Source organism: Thamnophis sirtalis, unplaced genomic scaffold, assembly GCF_051295495.1.
Source record: "Thamnophis sirtalis isolate CommonGarterSnake01/CBP01778 unplaced genomic scaffold, rThaSir2_p1.2 scaffold_5, whole genome shotgun sequence".
NCBI classification, from domain to species: domain Eukaryota; kingdom Metazoa; phylum Chordata; class Lepidosauria; order Squamata; family Natricidae; genus Thamnophis; species Thamnophis sirtalis.
The window spans coordinates 32617826-32640291 of record NW_028261385.1 but is presented as its reverse complement, the minus strand read 5'-3'; the positions used below and the strand labels follow the sequence as shown (position 1 = coordinate 32640291).

Sequence of the window (22466 nt, the reverse complement as noted above, 5' to 3'; positions counted from 1 at the left end):
ATGTTAAACTGCAGGCCTTAAAATTCTAGCATCAAGATTCTAAATGTAATAAGAAAATATAGGAAAAACAAGGTAAGCTACAGTAAATATTGGGATAATTGAAAAGACAAGGAACGACCCATTCATAAACGGCTGCAGTACAATAGTCTAGGTAGAAGATCCTTAGAGCCTAAAGTGCTATTAGTACACTGTCAGTGGACAGGAACTGCCAAATTCAGCAGATCTTTAATAAGTGAAAATGATACACAGGCCCATTCTCACAATATATAAAGGTTCCCCTTGCACATATGTGCTAGTCATTCCTGATTCTAGGGGGCAGTGCTCATCTCCGTTTCAAAGCTAAAGAGCCAGGGCTGTCCAAAGTCGTCTGTGTGGTCATGTGGCCGGCATGACTAAATGCTGAAGGTGCCCGGAATGCTGTTATCTTCCCGCCAAAGGTTTTCTACTTGCATTTTTACGTTCCTTTGAACTGCTAGGTTGGCAGAAGCTCACTCCATTACATGGCACTAGGGATTCGAACTGCCGAACTGTCAACTTTTCTGATCGACAAGCTCAGCGTCTTAGCCTCTGAGCTATCATGTCCCTTCTCACAATAGATACTTGAAAATAAAACACATTAATTAGGTGAAGCTAAAGGCTTCTGCTACTGCGACAGAACCAGGTGTTGGTGGTGTAGTTATTTAATTTGCTAAGACCAACCAAAATGATTCTATGCAGTTGCAATATATCTAAGTTGTTTTTAAGAAAGAACATGACTGCTTACAATAAAACAGCATTCCCATTATTTTCAGAACTTTGAATAAAGCAATAGCCTTACATATTGTCAATACAGTTTGGTGGGTTACATACCGGTAACTAAAAATTACAACTAGTAAAATAATTTAAATGATGAAATATGTTCAGCTATTGATTATGTGCCATCAAGTCACTGTTATCTTTGAGTAGCTACATATATAAATATTCTATATGACAATCTCTTCCTAAACTGGTTTTTCAGGTCTTCCATATTGCATCATCACCACTGTAACTGAATCCATCCATCTTGATGCTGGTCATCCTCTTTTTATATTTTCCTCCCCCCACCCACAGCCTTTTCCAGACAGCTAAGTCTTTGCATAATTTGGGATCACAAGTCTGAGCGATAGAGGTATTGTGCTATTTAATTTTGTGTGAGTGTGTGTACATATACTCACCACACACTTCTGTGTCAAGTGCTTTACAGAATTTAGACATGTAATAATCCACATTTGCTATCGTGAAAAGAAAATCCCATGTATTTGCTATAGTCAAAAGAGACATTGTACACAGACGTATCCAATGAAAACAGAACTGCAGCTAGATGCCTAAAAGTGACCAGGTATGTCAACCTACATGCCCTCTTTGTAATGTTCCACACAACAGAACAATAGTGTATTCAGGCTGCCACCTAGAGTGGAAAACAAAGTAACTTGTTTTGGCTCAAAAGTAAGTGAGAGGCATCTGCATGTATATGTGCATTAATAAAGAACATAAATTAAAAAATATATACAAAAATTAGATGAACACTGAGTTCACAAGTTATTATTTGTGCAAACTTAACATATAAATGGGGTAAAACAAAATGAGTTAATTTGAAAAAATCTATGGCATTATGTTTTTTAAAAAGTAGCTAACATTATGCAAGAGACTCAACAGCAGCAATAAAACTTACTTAAGAACAAGAAAAAAATATTTCATATGCTTCATTTTTTTATTTATTTACTCAATTTCTATAGTGTCCATATCAGCCAACATATTCTAAGATGTTTTAAAACTACAAAACAATTAACCAATAAAATAAAATCATATATATATATATATATATATATATATATATATATATATATATATATATATATATATATATATATATATATATATATATATATATATATATATATATATATATATATATATATATATTTTATTTGTGCTGATAAATAAATAAAGGGAGACTAGTATAGATCTATTTCAAGCTATTTAGCTCTCATCAGCTAGCCATACCCTTACTGGGATTCGAACCTGTGCTGTATTGCATCTTAGGCAAACGTCTTAGCCATTAAGCCACAGGTCTCCTCCTTATCAGCTGAAGCCAGGGAAGAAGGTATATATTTAGAGTCACAACCCCTGGTAAGACAGAAACCCAATATTTTTACTGTTGCAACGTGATGGACTCTTGTGACGAGCCAATTGACAGATGATGGAAGCAGTTAGCTTCCTCCCATAATTGGGGCTTACCAGGGGTTGTGACTCCAAACATATATATATATATGTTTGTGTGTGTGTGTGTTTGTGTGTGTGTGTATGTATATGTGTATATATATGCACATGCACATGTATATATGTATATATATGCATATGTATGTATGTATATATATATATATATGTATGTGTATGTATACACACACACACATATATATATACACACACATATACATATATACATATATACATATATACATATACATATACATATACATATACATATACATATACATATACATATACATGTGTGTGTGTGTGTGTGTGTGTGTGTGTGTTTAACACATATTATTATATGTATATTGTATATTGTAGGAACTTAATTTAATATTGTAAAGCAGGGATCCCCAACCTGTGGGCCATGAGGGGATTGCAATCGGGCTGCGAAATCAGAAGGTGAGCGTGCATGCACATCCTCACTTGTGCGAGCCATGGATAAAAACGTGTGCATGCATTCCATTTCTGTGAATGGTAGACACGCATGCACCACTCATGCAAATGGAGCTGTGTGCGCGCACACTTGCTGGTTACACACACAGAGCCATCCCCTCTCCCCCCCCCCGCCCAGTCTGCAATGCTAGAAAGGTTGGGAACCGCTGCTGTGAAGGTCAACCATCCTTACTTCAGTTGCTAATCCTACACAGGTTGCATTCTCACAGCCTTTAGGTGTATCTGTTCCAATCAGAATCTAACATGGACTAGATGTGAAGTGGCATTGTAGAGTCTACCTCCAAGAGATCAAGAAGAAAGAGACTCATAGCGTAGCTTTGAAAGTAGTAGCCCTCTTATTGTATTGCTACCTGCACACAAGTTCATCTTTCTATAATTTAGGATATCTTTTTCATAGGATCTTTAAACTGGAAGGTTCTGAATAGCCAACAGTAATGGAGGATTATCTATTATTGATTCTATTATAGTAATTATATTGTTACATGTTTGTACAAATAAGCCAATAAAATTCAGTAAACAGGTTGTACTAAAACTGATTAATAAATGAATACTTCTGAGAAATTATTTAAATATTTAATGAACAAATATTTTATCACATTTGATTCATAAAATTCTAAACATTAGAGGGAGAGCCAGTTTGGTGCAGTAGCAAAGGCATTTGCCTACAAATGGGGAGGTTTTGAGTTCTAGTCCTATCTTAGGCACAAAACCAGCCAGTCACTGTTTCTCAGCCCTAGAAAAGAGGCAGTGGAAATCTTGTCAACAAACTTCAGGAACTAGTCTGGGTATTTGCCAGGATTCAACAGTGACCTGAAGACACCAAAAGAAAAAAAAGAAAAAAGGACCCAGAGAAAAGCAAAAGCACATTTAGGCCACAGTATGGAAGTTTTGGCAAATCTTCTTCTATGGCAAATCTAGACAGCATACTAAAAAGCAGAGACATCACCCTGCCAACAAAAGTGGGGAAAAACGTATGGTTTTTCGCGTTGCAATGTATGGCTGTGAAAGTTGGACCATAAGAAAGGATAAGCGCCAAAGAATTGAGGCCTTTGAACTATGGTGCTGGAGAAAACTCCTGCAAGTCCTTGGACTGCAAGGCGATCAAACCGGTCACCCCTAGAGGAGATTAGCCCTGACTTCCCTTTAGAAGGCCAGATCCTGAAGATGAAACTCAAATACTTTGGCCACCCAATGAAAAGGAAAGACTCACTAGAGAAGAGCTTAAAGCTGGGAAAGATTGAGGGCAAAAGAAGAAGGGGACGACAGAAAATGAGGTGGCTGGATGGAGTCACCGAAGCAGTAGGCGTGAGCTTGAATGGACTCCAGAGGATGGTAGAGGACAGGAAGGTCTGGAGGAACCTTCTCCATGGGGTCGCAATGGGTCAGACACGACTTTGCAACTAACAACAACAATGGAAGTTTTGGGTACATTTTGGTCTGCTAATAAGAAAACCAAAATAGATCTAGAGAACAGGTGGCCTGCAAGTGTTCCAAAAAAAATTGTGATATCTATCAGGAGTTGCAAAATTGAAATATTTTAGAAAGTACATGTCACGGTGCCATATTTAATATAATTTATAGCTATCCATAATAAAAACCATCACCCTGGAGAGCTAACAAGACAAAAAAGTTTTTTTAAAAAAACAAGCAACCACTATAACAACTCCTGGCATCCCAAAACAATATCCTCCCACAATTATCTCCTTATTTCCTCATTTAACCCTGATGCTTGTGGGGAGAGCCACATGTGTGTGGCGGTGTCTTTGTTCAGCATAATGTAGCAAGTTCCTCAGATTTCTTTCATATTCACTGATCTGGGTATGTAATGTAGTTTTTTTTTAAAAACAGCTTATCCTGCATTTGCAGATTTGCATTCACAAATATGACTCACTTTCAAGTGGGGTTTTAAAATCACATTTAATATACAAAAAGCCAATAAAATTGGTAAGCTTTCTAATCCTAGCTTTGTGTCATTTCTAAGTCCTGTGTCCAGCAGCAGTAAATAAATACTGCCTTTAGAAGTGAAGGTCAGGAGGATCTGCTAATACTGCCTAAGGAGTAAATATTGCCGAAAGTACTTTTTGTTATGCCAAGAATTTCAATCATATGTGAAAAGAAGAAGGTGAATGTTCTGCTTATTCATTCAATATGTTTTTATGCGGAAGCACTTTTGAATGCTGTGTAGAATCTACAGCTGATGCAGGATGCAGCCTGGTTGGCTGTTAACTTATGAAAACATACTCTGCATCAACAAGGCAGATTGCCAGCTTATTTCTAGTATAACTTAAAGGGCTAGAAATCATCTAAAAGCACTCCAGTCTTTGAGAGCATACTTTGGACACACTGCTCAGGTTTCATAATGCTATACAGTGATGCCAGAAGAAAGAGGTCTGGCCAGAGAAGAAGGCACAACATCTTGAAGCCTATCAAAAAGTTCATTTGCACTTATCTCACATTCTGGACATACTAGATTGTACTTAATAGCTTTTTTTAAGTATTTGCTTGCCTTTTGGGGGGGGAAGGAAAATTCCTATTTTCAGAGCAAAAACACCTTTTCATGGTGGGCATTTAATCAAAGAAGCAGCTGCCCTTTTAAATTAAAACAGATGGAATAGAGATAGCTACCCATCATAAGGCAAAAAAGTGGGAATACAAAAATTAAGTGGACCATGATAATACAGTATCTGCTATATAAGATAATCTTACATATGGCTAAACATTTTGCTCCAAACTAAAATTGCTAACAATTGCTTGCAAAAAAGAGAGCGGGGAAAAACATACAATATCCTTAGTTCATTTTCTTACATGGTAGATGCTCATTTTCCTTGCATTTTTTCTATTATACTGCTGAATGTTTTCTTCAGATTCATAGATATAAATTGTAAAAATAATTTCATTGAAGTCACTACTCTACATCCTTGTTGGAATAATGGTCACTTAGATCTCCTAGAGTTAGTGAACAGTTTTTGTAAATATGTTAAAGCTATCATCAAAGCCTCTGAATGCTAAACTGTAAGTAAATAGCAGATTTAAACAGCACATATGAAATTCTGTATGACAACTGTAATTCCCTTTCCCACAATGGACCTTCACCAACAGTTCCAACTCTTTGCAACAATCTAGTTCTATCTAAAGCAGGGGTGTAAAACTCGATTTCATTGACGCTGCATCAGGGTTGTGTTTGACCTCGGGGGGGGGGGGGATGGCCAGTTTGACTTCACTCGTGTTGTGGCCCAAGCACTCTACCAGCGAAAACAGGCTCCTGAGCTATACTTTCAGGTGCGAAGGTCTCCTGCAACCCTCTGCCAGTGAAAATGGAGCCACTTGTGACCCTCCCAAGCTCCATTTTTGCTGGCAAAGGCACTGTGCACCGGCCCTTTGCTGTTTCCAGAGTTGCCCTGTGGGTCAGGTCTAAGCAACCTGCAGGCCAGATCCAGGCCCAGGCCTTGAGTTTGACACCCCTGATCTATAGGATTACGGTTTGGAGACTGTCTGATCTATTTTTGTAAAAAAAAGGTAATTGTAGCTGTGAAGTAAAAGCTTCCCTTCCGCATTCTAGGGCTTTTAAGAAGATTTGCAACCTCTCTGAACACTACCAAAACAAACACATTTGGGTTTACTGTTTCATGGAAAGTTTTAATTCAGTACATGAAGGGATAATCTGGCTCCATTGCTTATCCCCCAGAATTAATCTTAGGATTGAACTAAAGTATTAGATATTATTTCCGAAATGAATGTATCATATCTTTCACACAGCTAATTAGATGAGTCATTTGAGTGGCCAACTTGATTTTTCATTTGAAAATGTTTTCTTTTTGAAAAATATAACCATCTCTATTATTTATATAACATATTATGTGCTTTCCCATGAACTCATTCATACAGTCATCCCTAATTAGTTTCACAATGATGCATCAAGTCTTTTCTTCATTTCTAGAGGCTGCTGGATCTATAGTACTGTAAGCCCTTGGAATATTGGTTAGGCAAACTGATAGAAATCCATTTCAGTAATTTTGAATTCCATCTAAGCAGAAAAGGACACATGCCTAAACAATATGTTTTGCAAATGGCATCAAAATGCTCTTTTCTCCAAACTTTTATAATATGTGAGGCGATTCTTTGATATAATATAGCTAATGACAATATGTATTATACATGCACAACTTCAAAAATGATTTCAGAAAAGTAATTCTGCTATTTTATGTTGCTATTACTAGTATTGTATCTTATATCAATATCTCAGGCTATCATAAATACAATGCACACAATTTTCAGACTATTTAAATATTCTGAACAAAATTTGAATTATTAAACGTTTGCACTGAAAGCTATTGGAATTTGCCTGAATGATAAAATTTAACACAATGCATTTTCTGGAAACATATTCTTTGGACCAAGAAATGCTTTATTGTGGTATGCATATACTGCAGGGGTGGGTTTCAGGCGGTTCGCAGCGGTCCCCGCGAACCGGTTGGTCGGCGAACCCGGAAGTAAGTAACTTCTGGGAACGCCGAAGGGTCCACCCGCCCGCCCGCGTTTCTTACCCGGTTTTGACGAGTTCTGCGCTTCCACGCATGCGCAGGACGCATACAGTGCCCGCGCGATCCTCCAGGAGCAGCTGGAGCATCACACAGACGCTAGTATGCATGCGTGCACTGCGCGCGTGCATGAGGACGCCGCCATCCCCGTTCCAACCGAACCGGTTGGAACGGGGCGAGAAACCCACCCCTGATATACTGGCTCCAGAATAAACCTTTGGCATAGAGATTACTGAAATGAGTATTAAACATGCTCAGTTTTCTTTACTGCGATAGGTAAACTGGACTATTATTAGTTCTCAAGAAGGCAATCTGTTTTTATTTCATTTTCCTAATCCAAGCACATTCCTAACATTTCTGATTCTGTCCTTGTACTTTAGGCGTTCGTGTAGAATAGTATACTTTGGAGCATATGTACACATATAAATATTTCAATTATTCACTTTCTTCTTTTCTATAATGTGGAAAGAAAAAAACTACAACAATGGAAGTATAGTTGCTTACCTCCAAAAATGAAAAGCGAACAGAGGACTGCATGGACTGCAGGGACTGGTTGGGGTTGGGCTCAGACTTCTTGGGGTGAGACTGAAAGTTAAAATAATGTCATCTCTAGTGATAGAAAACCATTAAAAGCTCTAGTTTGACTGAATACATAGGATTAGTTCTAGGGACTAATAATAATAATAATAATTATTATTATTATTATTATTATTATTATTTTAAAAAAGCATGCTAAAGTAGTATGGGTTTCAGGACAATCAACAATAGGAATCTGTATTCCCTATTTTGATTTTTAAAAGCATGCTAAAATAAAGATTGCAATGTCTATTTTTAATATTTTTCAGTGCAAAAAATGCAATTTTTGCACTAAGAAAACTGTGTTAAGCATGCAAGTGTTTTTATTATAAAAATAATGCAAATACTTTTTTAAAAAGTATTTATAAATATACTCATTTTCAGTCAAGCACCGCTGATTCCAAATTTCCATATCTCAGAGAACTTTAAGATAAGTTTTCTGTTAGAAATATCATGCCTCAGCTTTAATCATCCTAAGTACCAAGCAAGAACTGTGAATTAAGTATTTATAATTACATCTATTGAATAAGGAATAAAAACATTGCGAATAAAAATTTAAAAATAAATAGTAAACTTTAAAAATGCTCTTTTTAGTTTTTGAGAATGCCATTTGTGAAAAATACATTCCAACAACAACTACAGTATCACACACAGGCAAACTTAATTTTAATACAGTATTGAAAATATTTTATCTGCTTTTCAAAGTGTCTTATAAAGTTAGTAACTATAATCATTTACTGCTTGGGTTCGAATCACAGAGATGAACTTAAACATTTCTGATTGCTAAATTATAAACTTTTATCATTTCATTTAACTTCTATATTTGACAAAAATGTTTTATAGTGACAATGTTCTTAATGTTTTAGTATTTCTCCAAGATTAGTTTTGTACTTAGCCATGATAATAATGGTTCAGAAATCACACCAACCTATAGAAAAAGATTAATTATCATCAAAATTAAAATGATGAATAATAGTAATTAGTAGAATTAAAGTAACAAGAAATGGAAGTTTGCAAGGAGAACATCAATTCTTATAAAATTGTTTCAACTTAATGAAAAATATACAATATAGAATGATTGAGATCCATTTTTTGTTTAAAATTCTAAAGTTTACCAAGTAAACGTTTGTATTAAAATTTGAGATTAGATGCTTAAAAAATGTCTATTAATAAACTGATTTACTTATGTGTATTGAGATAGAAAATTAAGTTTGGAATGAACACTTCCTCGCAAGAAATTTAAAGTTTGCCCCAAGCAGCAAGTGTCTAAAATTATAACCATATAATTAATATGTAACCAATAAACCATGCTGCAATAAATTCTTTCCTAATATTATTTACAATTAATAGAATCTTATTAATCCATACACAGAAATATTGAAGACTTACTCTTCAACAAACTGATACAAAATTAGAGCCATTATAAATAAATACATTTAAAATCAATGGTTTGTAATACAGTTATCTGAAATATAAAAGCCAGCAGAATATCCTCTTTAAAGGAATATTACTTTTCATTAGTTATAACTCAAAGAAATTGATACTGCGTGTAACAGCAGGAATATATGCAATAGTCTCTAGATACACAAAATTCATTCAATAGCCTATGGTTAAATAGCTTAAACCACAGAAAAACCTGTTCTTTTTGCACAATAACACAACTGATATTTAAAATGTACTATATCCAATCACTACCAACATGAAATCTTAAGAGAATGTTTTATTTGTACACATATGCACATAGTTATATACCCATGCAGTAAATTTTGAAACTCAAAATTAAATGAATTTAAGTTTTGGCTGTTTAAATAGAAGAAATATACTTTTGACAGAAATAGCCATCATGGTCTATAATGCACTATGAATATATGTATGCAAATGGAAGCTAGAATCAGAAAATAAATCTATCATTTCTAGAAGATAGTAAGGAAAGATTTTTACCCAGACAAATATATTTAGCTTAAAGTCTCTAATACCAAACAAAAATGTCACGATACAATATAGTTCAAGAATATTCTGCTGCTCAGTAAAAAAAAGAGAGAAATCATATTTAATGATTTTTCACAAATAGCATTCCTCTTCTGCTCAAATTTCTTACAGAGCTCTCTATTATTCACCAGGGGGGTAAAGGCCTTTCAAAAAATGCAGCATTTGGATAAACAAATAGTAACTGGTGGGGGGTGGGGGGTGGAGGATGATAGACAGAAAAGGATCACCATGGCCTACAGAAGGATGGTCTCTCTTAATACATTTATGATGACCCGATTCATGCATTCAGATACATCCAATTTAAATATGCAGTATCGTTTAAAATATCCTGCAATATCGCTGCTTTAGAGCCACACATTTGAAGCTAAAGCAACTGCAGTACATTTTGAAAATGTTCCTGCAACCTAAAGCTGCAGTGCTTTCAGCCTGTCAGCATAAACACATGTAAAATAAGCTAGTGCCATGCAGAAAGCATTAAAATATTAAAAGGCAGACAATACTTACTCCAAGGTCAGCCCTGGAATTTGCAGCCTTTCCCGTTGGGCTTTCATGGCTGTTAGGTTAACACATTCTACTGTAACCATGACAAACATTCAGTGGCAGCATCCTGGTGATGACAGAGAGCCCAAATGAGCCATTATAAAGGAATGGTCTAACAAACTCTTGGGGGAGGAAGCTCTGTAAATTTGGGTCCTTCCACTTCTAGCTGTCATGAAAAAATGTCAGCTGCTTTCGTCTAGATTAACCACCAAGTGCAGTGCACTGATTTAGCTAGCAGCAAGAAAGCTTCCAATTTGAATATCAAGCTACTCATTTCCAATGTTCTAACAAGCATTGCTTGGCACAAACGGTTTTCATGTTAGAGGACAAAGAGCCACAAAAACTATTAGATTTTTTTTTAAAAAAAGAAAAGTGCAGTAAAAAGATTACTCTTTAACAGAGCTAACAGACGTCACAATCTTATCTAATAAATGTTAGCTCTGAGGAAATCATAGGAAGATAAGATCTGCTCTTTCTCTTCACATGCAGCAGATTAAAGTTTTAGAGAGTGATGCAGGATGTCAAAATTCCTTATTTGTGATTCAAATAAGTCATCTTTCTAAATAACCTCATTCAAACAACAAGATGTGCTCAGTGAAGGTTCAACAGGGAAGTAATTAATGGAATGGAACAGGACTATTTTGTTTTGTTTTGTTCTAAACATAAGGAATAAGAGCAGGGGAAAAAATCAAGGTTGAGAGTTTTCTTAGTGACGAGTTCGCAAATATCAGTGGTGATAGATGTGGTTGTGAGAGAGGGAAGATACTGAAAAAATTGGTGTGGGCAGGTTGGTAGGATATGTTGCTCTGGGACACTGGTGACAGCAAGGATGAGAGAAAGGCAGAGACAAGGAAGGAAGGAAGGAAGGAAGGAAGGAAGGAAGGAAGGAAGGAAGGAAGGAAGGAAGGAAGGAAGGAAGGAAGGAAGGAAGGAAGGAAGGAACGAACGAACGAACCAAAACGATCTGGAGAAGGCAGGATAGGAGGATGTGCCATAGTGAACACCAGTAGCAGCACCATCCATACCAGTTTAAGGGGATAGTTTTTCATACCAGTTGGTATCACAAGGAGGGAGGGAAAGCAAATCTACGATAATACAGCACAGTAATCGATTCCCTTAAATTTCCCTGCAATAATAAATCTCTAAGAACAGTTGGGAAGACAAAATTATAATTCAGCCATTGGGGTAATGCAAATTACACCAGAATAGATTACTATGGGTCAAGAACTAGAGGAATGTACATTAATGTGGCCATGAGAAAGACTAGAGTGGCATGTTATAGTGTTACTTTATCTTTCCTATTATAGAACAAAAGAGGGTAAGAATGAAGACAGGCATGCCTTTCACCAGTTTTCTAGTGAGGATAGGAGGTTATAAACGAAGATATAAGTACTATATAAAGATTTTTTTAAAGCAGCTAAAAATCAGAAATGTGTATGTTTTATGCTTCATAAACTTTAACAATCATATATGATAAAATTGGCCCAAGATTATTTTCAGCTTTTTACAAGACCCTCTGCAACTTGCAAAAGTTTTATTTATCCAATGAGCACTGCTCCTGAATCCTTGAGGAGATATTGCAAATCATTCTCCAAAGGATGGATTTGATTTTTTGTTTTCATATTCATATCCTACCAATCTGCCTGCCCCAATTTTTTTCAGTACCTTCCCTCTATCACAACCACATCTACCAGCACTGATATTTGCAAACCTGGTTACCAAGAAAACTCTAAACTTTTTTCCCCTGTTCTTATTCCTTCTGCCATATTTGGAACAAAGCAAAATAAAATAGTCCTGTTTTCTCCCCCCCTCCCCTTTTAATCTATTATAATAAACAAACTGATGGGAAAGGTTGCTGTTGCCAAACTTTTCCTCCTGGGGAAGTCAAAATTAGCAAGACTGCCCCCAAAAAACAGCACCCAACCAGACGCAAATTTAGGTTTTTCATTCTCTTATATGTGTCTGGAACTACCTGCTCAATACTGGGCAACAGCAGCTCAGTAATAAAAACAGCTAAAATGGGTGACAATGCACACAGTTCTTTTCCAAGCAGCTATTCAAATTGGGGAATTTTATGCCACAGTTTTAATAGTTTTGAGAAGGCACACCTGCCAGACTCTGTACTCTCTGTTGGCCCTGTGCTGTATATGGTCCAGGCTCTTTCCATCCTGTGTTTTCCTTAAAAGTTTGGCATTTTGCTATCACTGTGCTCTCTGCCTGACCATCTTTCAACCCTTCTATCCACTATAGAAAGTAAAGAAGCTGATCTTGATAGAGCAATGTAATACCAATATTTAGGCAAAGTCGTGGAAACATTTTTTAAGGCCAGAACAATTAGATAATTGTGAGGGAACTGGGTTAAGAATAAATATTCAGAAGATTCTCTGAAATACATAGAAGATAAAGAACTATAAGACACTCAGATTTGCAAAATTCTGTTCTTATAAGCTAAGCTCAATAAAAAATAGGTCTAATGCCCACTGATGAAATGATATTTTTCCTACAAGCCAAACATGATATTCTAATGTTATTTCAGAGCCAGATTAAGACCCCAAGTTTTCAAATTTTATTAATCACAGTGTTTATTGTGATTTATATATTTCTTGTTAGTACTTTAAATCTATTTTAATGGTTTGTTATTATAGCTTGCTCTAAGATCAAGGGATATCGGATGGATTGTAAATATTTTAAATTATCTTATTTACTACATAAAATATTTAAACAGATGAGAAAGCAAAGCACCAAATAACATAAAAACATTAGCAGTGCTTTGCTAGTCCAGTGATGGCTAACCTTTTTGCCATCGCATGCCAAAAGTGAGGGGAGTGCGGGGGATTGTGCACGCCCGTGCCTTCCCCTGCTCATGGATGTGTGACCCCCCTGCCCTTCCCCCCGCTTTTGGCACGTGATGGCATGGTGAACCCATTGTTTGCCCTCCCCAGGCTCCAGAGGATTTTTAGGAGCTGGGCAGGGTGAAAATGTTCCTGAACTTCTGGGTTGCCCATAGGGCCACCATTCAGAGGGTGAAAAATGGCTGAAAATGAAGGCCAAAATCAGCTGGCCAGGGCATGCATGTACGCTGGAGTTGACAGGGCAATGCCTTGCATTTCAATTCCTCTACTGTTAGACACTGGACAGCCATCTCTCAGGAGTGGTATAAAACAGTACTCTCAAATTCAAATTCATTGAGGGCTGCAGAAAATAAGGGAAGAAAATACTTAAGAACTTCAAAGGTGTATAACTCAAAGTACTGTGACTATTGGGGGAAAAACCTTGCTTTTCTTACATAAAAACTAGAAATTCTGTACGGAAAAACTTGTTGATCTGTCAACTAAGAAACTATGTCTTTTCTCCTTCTTTAGCTACCATAGCCATAAGTTAGTACCATAGATGCTTTTACTAGGTAAGATTGCCAAATCATATTAAAAAGGAAACTAAGTATTTCCTCAAACATCAAATATTTTCCAACATCTCATTTTTCAGAATCTCCATCCAACCACAACTTTCTAAATCTTTCTCTAGCCATTTATTCTCCATTCATTTTTTTTAATGATTCAATCCTCATTCTTTCTCCGTAGGTGATCTAATTTCCATAAAATGTTTCATTCATAATGGTCCTTCATATTTTTTTTCTAGGTGGATGGTCACATCATCATTTTCATTCATTCTTGACTCTCCAAATGGTTCAAACTCTTTTTCTTTATCTTCCATCTCATGCATCCATTTATGTCAACTAATAATTCTGCCCCAAATCACATTCCTTCAAAGCGTTGCATCATTTTTTCCAAAAGCATATCTAGTTTTTCATGATCATTATTCCGTTTAGTTGAACAATATATGGCTTTCCATTCTATGGGCATATTCAACAAACTATATTACATCATTCACATTTTTTTGATATTTTACCCCCTGTATTCATAATAATTCATTTCATCTTCATTTCTATGCATTCATCAACTCCATTCCATGAGATCAGACCATTTACATATAGATGTTCTTACCTTCTCTTTTAGTTTCAAAAACGCAGCATATCTATTTTTATTTTTATACCTGCTTTTGTCATAGAATACTGTTGTATTACAAGTTGCATTACATCTTCCTTATGAAATGTTCATGAACAGATCATCCAGAATATTGATCTCTACCTTCTGTCTGGGCATTAGGCAATCAAACCACTCACATAATGTTTCAGTAAAATGAAGAAAAGATGTGCTAAATTATAAGCTATAGTTATAACCATACAAAATGCAACATCCCCTGTACACTGTTAAGATTTTGGCATAATTGGCCAGTATTCTACATTTGCATGTCCATTTCTTCTCCAAGTATGTTCACAATATCCATTTAAACTAGGATTATCTGTCAAGGGATTACTTTGCAGGCCAATACATTGTTGTTCGCATGTTAGCCACTATAAGCTTTATACAATATAGTGATATACTCATAATAATGGACTTTAATATTTACTAACTGTCAAAAACATATTAAAATACACGGATACAAAACAAGTACTAACATTAGATTTTAGTAACTGTTTTTAAATATACCAAGTTTTATAATACTTATTATTACATTAAGCTTCATTAAATCTGGGTCCAACTCATGATTGGTATTTTCACCAAATAAATGAAACGATGTACATTTTCAAAATCAATTTCTTAATAGGCACCACATTTTATTTCCATAAAAAAAGAAGTAATGGTTGATATCTACAAATATATGTGAATTGAAACATAGTGTAAATAGTGCAAATTAACAAACTAACAAATTAAAATTAAAAATTAACAAATTAAAAATTAACAAATTAACAAACTAGTTGAACATTTACAATAAAAAGTTTTGAATACTACTGCCACAATAAAATTGAAGTATTATTGAATATTAGATTAATAATTGAAAAGTATTTAAAATTATCATATGCAAACGGAACTTTACATAACAAATCATATTTGACAATGAAGCATAAATAAAAAACTAGCATCTGACTTGAAAGTAATATTTTGATAGGTATGAAATGTAATATGTGCATTGGTGAATTTATTAAGGTAAGTAAGAGTTGTTCCTAGAAAATATAGTCAAACATATTCTAATATATATTGGGTCCTTTTTCTACCAAACAGAACTGGGAGAGAAAGAGTGAGAGTGAGAGTGAGATGAGAGTGAGAGAGAGAGAGAAGGGGGGAGGGAGGGAGGTTCCAATATTAATAATATATTAGATTAAAATATTTTATCAAATATCCTATCACCTAATTTTTTCATATTTATAAAATATATTTTCCTACCTAATCTTCCTAGTATTTTTGCCTACTGATCAGAATTCATCACCATGCTAGTAAACAATTAAAAATGAACATTTTAAAGATGAAAGGACTAACAGATCAGTGCAAAAGGTGAAAAATGTCTATAAGCTTACACAATCTTCAAACATAAATATACTGAGAAAGTATCTTTGAAATATCACATAAAGATGGGGAGGTTTATTTCTTTTTTATCTATATCTGCTTGATATTTTCTACTGAATTTTATGAGTTTCATCTATTCATTCTTTTTAACAATTGCTGGAGACCTTTTACCTAAAGGGTATTCTTTCTCTCTCTTTCTCTTTCTTCTTTTATGAGACACCTTTTCAAGAACATGCCTACTATACAAGAAAGGGGTGACTTGAGAAATACAGAATGTACATTATAATCTATTGTGTTCCTTCTTTAGTTCCCACCTACAGTTTTCAATTTGGTAAGGATTTCTGACATATTGATTCACATTCACTTTTATTATATTCTGCTACATACAAAATAAGGAGCAATTTATTACTAGACAATATGATTACAGAAAATAATAGTTTTTGTCACACTGAATTTCATGCTAATATTTTTGCTTCAAAAGTATTAATTTATTTCCATTATCAGTTGAGATATATTTAAATCATAAAACAAAAATATTATAGTAAAAATTACCTGAACAGTATTAATTTTGAGACTGATAATTGGGAGAGATGACATATTCCATAGCAAATAGAGGATCAAGTATGCCAATAGAGCAGGGGTGTCAAACTCAAAGGCTGCTCTAGCCCATGGGGCTGCCCTGGAAACAGCAAAGGACCAGCCTGCAGTGCCTCGGCCAGTGAAAATGGAGCTTAGGACTGCTGTGCATAGCCTGCCCGATATCTGTTTTCACTGGCAGAGTGCTCAGGCCACCAAAGGTGCCACCGGCAAAAGAGACATTGAGTAACTATGCCCATGGCCATGAATACTCAGCCCCCCGAGGTCAAACAACCCTGATGCAGCCCTCAATGAAATTGAATTTGACATCCTGCAATAGAGGATCAAGTATGCAGATAGAGCAGTGGTTCTCAACCTTCCTAATGCCGCGACCCTTTAATACAGTTCTTCATGTTGTGGTGACCCCCAACCATAAAATTATTTTCGTTGCTACTCTATAACTATAATTTTGCTACTGTTATGAATCGTAATGTAAATATCTGATATGGAGGATGTATTTTTATTGTTATAAATTGAACATAATTAAAGCATAGTGATTAACCGCTTGAAACAAGACCTCAACTTTGCCAGTCAGTCATCCCCCATTACGTAAGGCATGATTCCCTCTGGGAAGTTTAAGAGCAGGCTCCCGGCTCTAAGTGAAAAGAGTGCATTTCTTTTAAAGAGAAAAAAAGGAAAGAAAAAACAAAACAGCTACCAATTCTCTCTCTCTCTCTCTCTCTCTCTCTCTCTCTCTCTCTGTGTGTGTGTGTGTGTGTGTTTCTGTCTGTCTCTGTCTGTGGCTCTTTGTCTTTCTCCTCCCTCCCTCCCTCTCTGTACCCCCCTCCTCCCTCCCCCATCTGTCTCTCTGTGGTCTCTGTCTCTCCCCTCCCTTCTTCCCTTCCATGTCCCATTGCTGCTGGAGCTACTTTTGCTGAATCTGGCGTGGTGGCGATGGCAAGAAGCGGCTGCCAGTGAAGCTCTCAGCAATGGCAAGGGTCCTGCCACTGCATTGGATTCAGCAAAAGCAGCTCCAGAAACAACAGGACATGCTTGGGGAAGGGAGAGCCGGAACTGACTGCCCGGGATTGTGCTTCTGCCGCCACTGTGAAAATGTCTGTTTTCCAGCTGTAGGAAGGAAGGAAAGAAGCCAGTCTTTGGAAAGAACCTCCCTCCCCCTCTAGAGAGCCCATGCCCATAGACAGGAGGTGGCGGGCTAGTTTGAATGCGGGCGAGTGGGCAATTTGGGGCCAGCAACTCCTTCGCTCATTCAGGCAGGCAGAGAAAGAAAGGAGGCTTGTGATAAAGCACCCCTACCAGCAAGGGTGAAGGGAAGCACCTTTGCCCTCAACTATTGCATGCCTCCTTTCTCCACCTGCCCAAACTAGCAAAGAAGGTGGGCCACTAAACCACCCGCTCGCCTGCATTCAAACCCGAGAAGAGGGAGCAACCCGCCCCTGCTCTGTCTGTCTCACTCACTCACTCATTCAATCACTCACTCTTAAAAGTACCTGGCAGTACCCTTGGAGGGCTTCGGAGAGCTTCTGCAGAAGCCCGGGCGAGTGAGAACAAGTTCCCACCCTTACGAAGTCTCTGAGGCTGTAATTGTATGGGGTGTGCATGCGCACCTATGTTGTCCATGGCATGGAGTCGCGGCAACGCTCTGCACAGTCGGTGATGACTTCAGAGCCCATCCGCGGGGGTTTTCGAGGAACGTGAGGTGGAATCTAAAGTTTGGAGTTCCAATGGTCTTAGCGACCCCTGTGAAAAGGTCGTTCGACTCCCCAAAAAGGTCGCAACCCACATGTTGAGGACCGCTGTGATAGAGGATCAAATATGCAATCAGCTAACCTTTAAGTAGAGAAGAGCTACATTAAGCAGTAGGATATAGTCAACATACTGAGGGGCTATGTGGTGTGTATTGTTACATTTTGCCGGCACAAATAGTTTGGTACTAAAATTTTAGTCATGAATTTCTGAAGCTCCATTCCAGATGAATACTCCAAGACTAGAAAGAAGTATTCTAAGACTGAAGAAATCTTTGTAATAGAGATAAACCTTAACTTACACCATTTGTTACAGTGGCATTGAAAAAAATAACCTACAACCCGTACAATATCTCCAGGGTCATGTGATCAAAAGTTTTGAGTTGGCAACTAGCATGTATTTGTGATGATTTCAACCTTCTGGAGTCACATGATCACCGTTTGCAATCTTGTAAGCAGACATTCAATAACTAAAGTCAATAGGAGAAGGTGGACTGGCTTAATGATTGAAAGATTCACTTAAAAATTACAATGATTTGCTTAACAATCATGGCAAAAAAAACTATTGAAATTGGGTGCCATTCACTTAACAACAGCCTTGTTTAGCAAGTAACGCGCTCTACATGGGGCTGCCCTTGAAGAGTATTCGGAGACTTCAGCTGGTCCAGAATGCAGCCGCGCGAGCGATTGTGGATGCACCTCGGTACACCCACGTTACACCTATCCTCCGCGAGCTGCACTGGCTGCCAATTACACTCCGGACACGCTTCAAGGTGCTAGTCGTTACTTTTAAAGCCCTATATGATATTGGACCTGGGTACTTGAGAGACCGCCTCCTGCCGATTACCTCCCTATGACCTATTAGATCCCACAGACTAGGCCTCCTCCAAATTTCATCTACCAGCCAGTGTTGGCTGGCAACTCTTCGGGGGAGGGCCTTCTCTGTGGCTGCTCCGGCCCTCTGGAACGATCTCCCCATTGAGATCAGGACCCTCACCACCCTTCCGGCTTTCCGCAAAGCCACAAAGACCTGGTTGTTCCGGCAGGCCTGGGGCTGAAGAATCTTCCAGCCCCATTTGAATGTTGCGACTGTTATATTTTAATTTGTTTGTCTGTAATTGTTGTCATTTGTACCCCTTCCCCCATGGTTGTTCGCCGCCCTGAGTCTCTCGGGAATAGGGCGGCATACAAGTTGAATAAACCTAACCTAACCTAACCAAGTGAAAATCTAGTTCTAATTGTCGAGGGCTACTTGTATCTATATTCTTTATAAGTAAAATATATTTGTGTGTACTTTTGTATACACTGCTTGGAAATAGATCAGCATAGTCAGCTGTTTTAGCTATAGAACAGAAATGTCAAACTGACAGCCTGTGGGCAGGATTCGTTGCGCACAGGTCACACCCACACTAGTTCCGCAAATGGGAAAAACGTTGCAAAACGTCAGGTGACGGCAACATGATGCGGCACGTTTAACACCCATGCTATCAAATGTTATCCAATTTATTTCAGTTGGCTTCCCCAGCCAAAATAAAAAACAAAACCCAAAATTGTAGAGCTTTCCCTCATGTTTGGAAGTATAATTCTTTAACTTCATTTAATTTTGTGTAAGCCTGTTTTTTTTTTAAATTTAATTTTTTTTACAAAATCAAGATGATCACTCCAGTGCTTCATCTTTTCACACATGCCTTTGTTTATTCATTCTCTCAAAATAGTCAAAATAGGCTTCTGCCTTACAATAGAACAGACAAATGAGCAACTTATTCAAGTAATTTATTTCCCAAAGGATTTATTTGTTAATGTAAATTTGCTTTTAATCATAACTGATTTTTGATTTATTTATTATTATTTAAATAATACATAATTGCTTAGAGAAAATAGTGACTGCTTAATTTCTTGATAAGATAAATCCTATTTTGTGGGAATATTATGAAAATGCTGAATATTCAGCCAACAGTACTTCTCTGCTTTCACCTCTTCCTCACTGAAATTTTAAAAGCCAACAATAAATAAATATATAAAATGCCAGATAAGACTGCCAATGACTGCATGGCTCATGATTGTTCTCCTAGAGCTCCTGACACAGGGACCTCTCCTGCATCGGTACATTAGAATTGAAATTTCAAACAAATCTGTAAGTCTGTGAAGACAACCGCATTTTTCTTAATTTGGACTTAAACTGGTATCAAACATGCATCATTTTATTTTGAAGAATATAAGAATATTTCTTTGTATCTTCCACCATTATTATCTTTCCTTCCTTAAAATAATCCAATAATTCACATTCAAGAATTACTGTTGGAAAGATCAATTATAATCTTTATCAGCTTTTAGGAAACATGCTAGAATAAACCTTAAAGAAAAAGTATCTTAATAATTCTTGTTGAATTGCATATGTGAAATTTGTATTCAGCATCTCACTTAATGCTATTAGTCACTTTTTCCCCCAACACAGAATGACACTTATGATTACTATGTCGGAAACCTGCAATAGCCTGATTGTGAAAATAATAATAGAAACAAATATTCTATGAAATATTTTCACAGACGACATTTTGACATATTTCATTAAAATTAGATGTAGCAAATGATAAATAAGACTGTAACAGTATTAAAGTCAAACATGTTGTACAATTTTCCCCAAAAAAATCTTCTCTGTAGACTTATAAGCCTACTGTCATGTTTGAATGTGACATTACTAAAACAATCATAAGAATCTCAAATGATTAAAACAAAGACTCAAAAAAGGACCAAATTTACCTTTTCAATAAATAACAAGGAAAAGATTTTACAGTGTAATAGTTTTAAAAAGAAATATTTAATGCTCATATTCATAAACACCAGTTCATTATAGCAACAGCTTGAGTCTGCTGATAGTTTTGTAAAATAGATGAAAGGTTCAGCTCAAATTTTCTGAGTATTTTCATAGTTAGTTCTCTAAGAAAAATCTGTTTATTCCCATCAAGTAACATAAACAATATGATATGCAACTACAGTACTACATTCACTAGTTTTCTCTAATATTGCTCCAGGAAGTGAAAACAGATCTTGTATTAAGTATGCATCCATCAAGGGCAATTTATACATTGCTAATTGCTCTCAAAATAACAATATTTTAAATTTTTGCTATAATTTTTTCAAGCCATTACAGCATATCTTATGAAAGAACTCAAGAAAAAAGTGAAAATTATTCCCAATAATCAACATTAAACAATGTATCAGTATTATATCCTCGTGCATTCTAGCCTTCACAACAAGTTTTAGGAACAGTTTTTAGAAAGAGAATTTTGATTTTCTGTACTGAATTTTCTTGACACAGATGGGAATTTTGTTTGTCATTTACTTTCATCTGTCATTTGCAGCATTTTTTTTTTTGTTATTTCCAGGTAGACAAATATAATATTGTAATGGTCTTAATTTCAGGACTATTAGTCCCAAAATAAATTAAAAAGCCAAAATGTTCTTAAAGGGTCATTTACTGGAAACAATCCCATCTGAGTTGCAATTAGCTAAAGTTTAAAATGGAATAGGACTCACCACAATGGCCATAAGGTTGCATGTAGATACAGTTTGGACATTGAAGTAAAATCATTTACACCTTTAAAAAATCGCATTCTACAATGTTATAACACCCCCCCCCCAAATATTTACTATTAGCAATAGCAATAGCAGTTAGACTTATATACCGCTTCATAAGGCTTTCAGCCCTCTCTAAGCGGTTTACAGAGTCAGCATATTGCCCCCAACAACAATCCGGGTCCTCATTTTACCCACCTTGGAAGGATGGAAGGCTGAGTCAACCCTGAAGCGGTGAGATTTGAACAGCCGAACTGCAGAGCTGAAGTAGCCTGCAGTGCTGCATTTAACCACTGTGCCACCTCGACTGTCTCTATTAATTATGTTTCACTATTTATATAAAACATCCAAAGATCTGAGATATGCATGGAAAGCAGGTTAATCAACCAACATTTTTACAACTCATAATTAAAATTTTGGCAAATTTTCAGTGAACTATTCTGCTTGATGTTTAATTGAAACAAGATTGTCACAAAATGCACCTGCTCCCAAATTTAATGTTCGATTGGCAAATGGCAATAAATGGGAGTGGGATAAGATGAAATTATTTAAGTGCCAATACATAGCAGAATATTGTTTTTTAGCTAGAATCTCATTACTAAGTTCAGCAGCAGCGGCAAACTTTCTTAAAGCAACTACCAATAGCTGTTTTATTTCCCATTCATATATTTGGCATATAAGCCAAATCAATCAATCAATCAATCATTCCATATTTAACAGTCACAATTTCTTAGAAGATATGATAGGCACCAGTAAAAATTATTATTTTGGGT

At 36.4% G+C, this 22466-nt stretch overlaps 1 protein-coding gene across 6 annotated transcripts in view; it reads right to left on the bottom strand.

The window, feature by feature from the left end:
• MAST4 (microtubule associated serine/threonine kinase family member 4) overlaps positions 1–22466 on the bottom strand; it is a 216035-nt gene that overhangs the window by 96606 nt on the left and 96963 nt on the right. The window contains exons 1-2 of one of the 6 annotated variants that reach the window (XM_087715581.1): positions 10338–10622; positions 7773–7853 (exon numbers count right to left, since the gene is read on the bottom strand). The exons of the other annotated variants lie outside the window; for them this stretch is intronic. Coding sequence (XP_087571707.1) covers positions 7773–7853; positions 10338–10426 — 170 coding nt within the window. The 5' untranslated portion in view covers positions 10427–10622. Of the gene's footprint in view, positions 1–7772; positions 7854–10337; positions 10623–22466 lie in introns of those variants that run through there. 6 annotated transcript variants of the gene reach the window in all.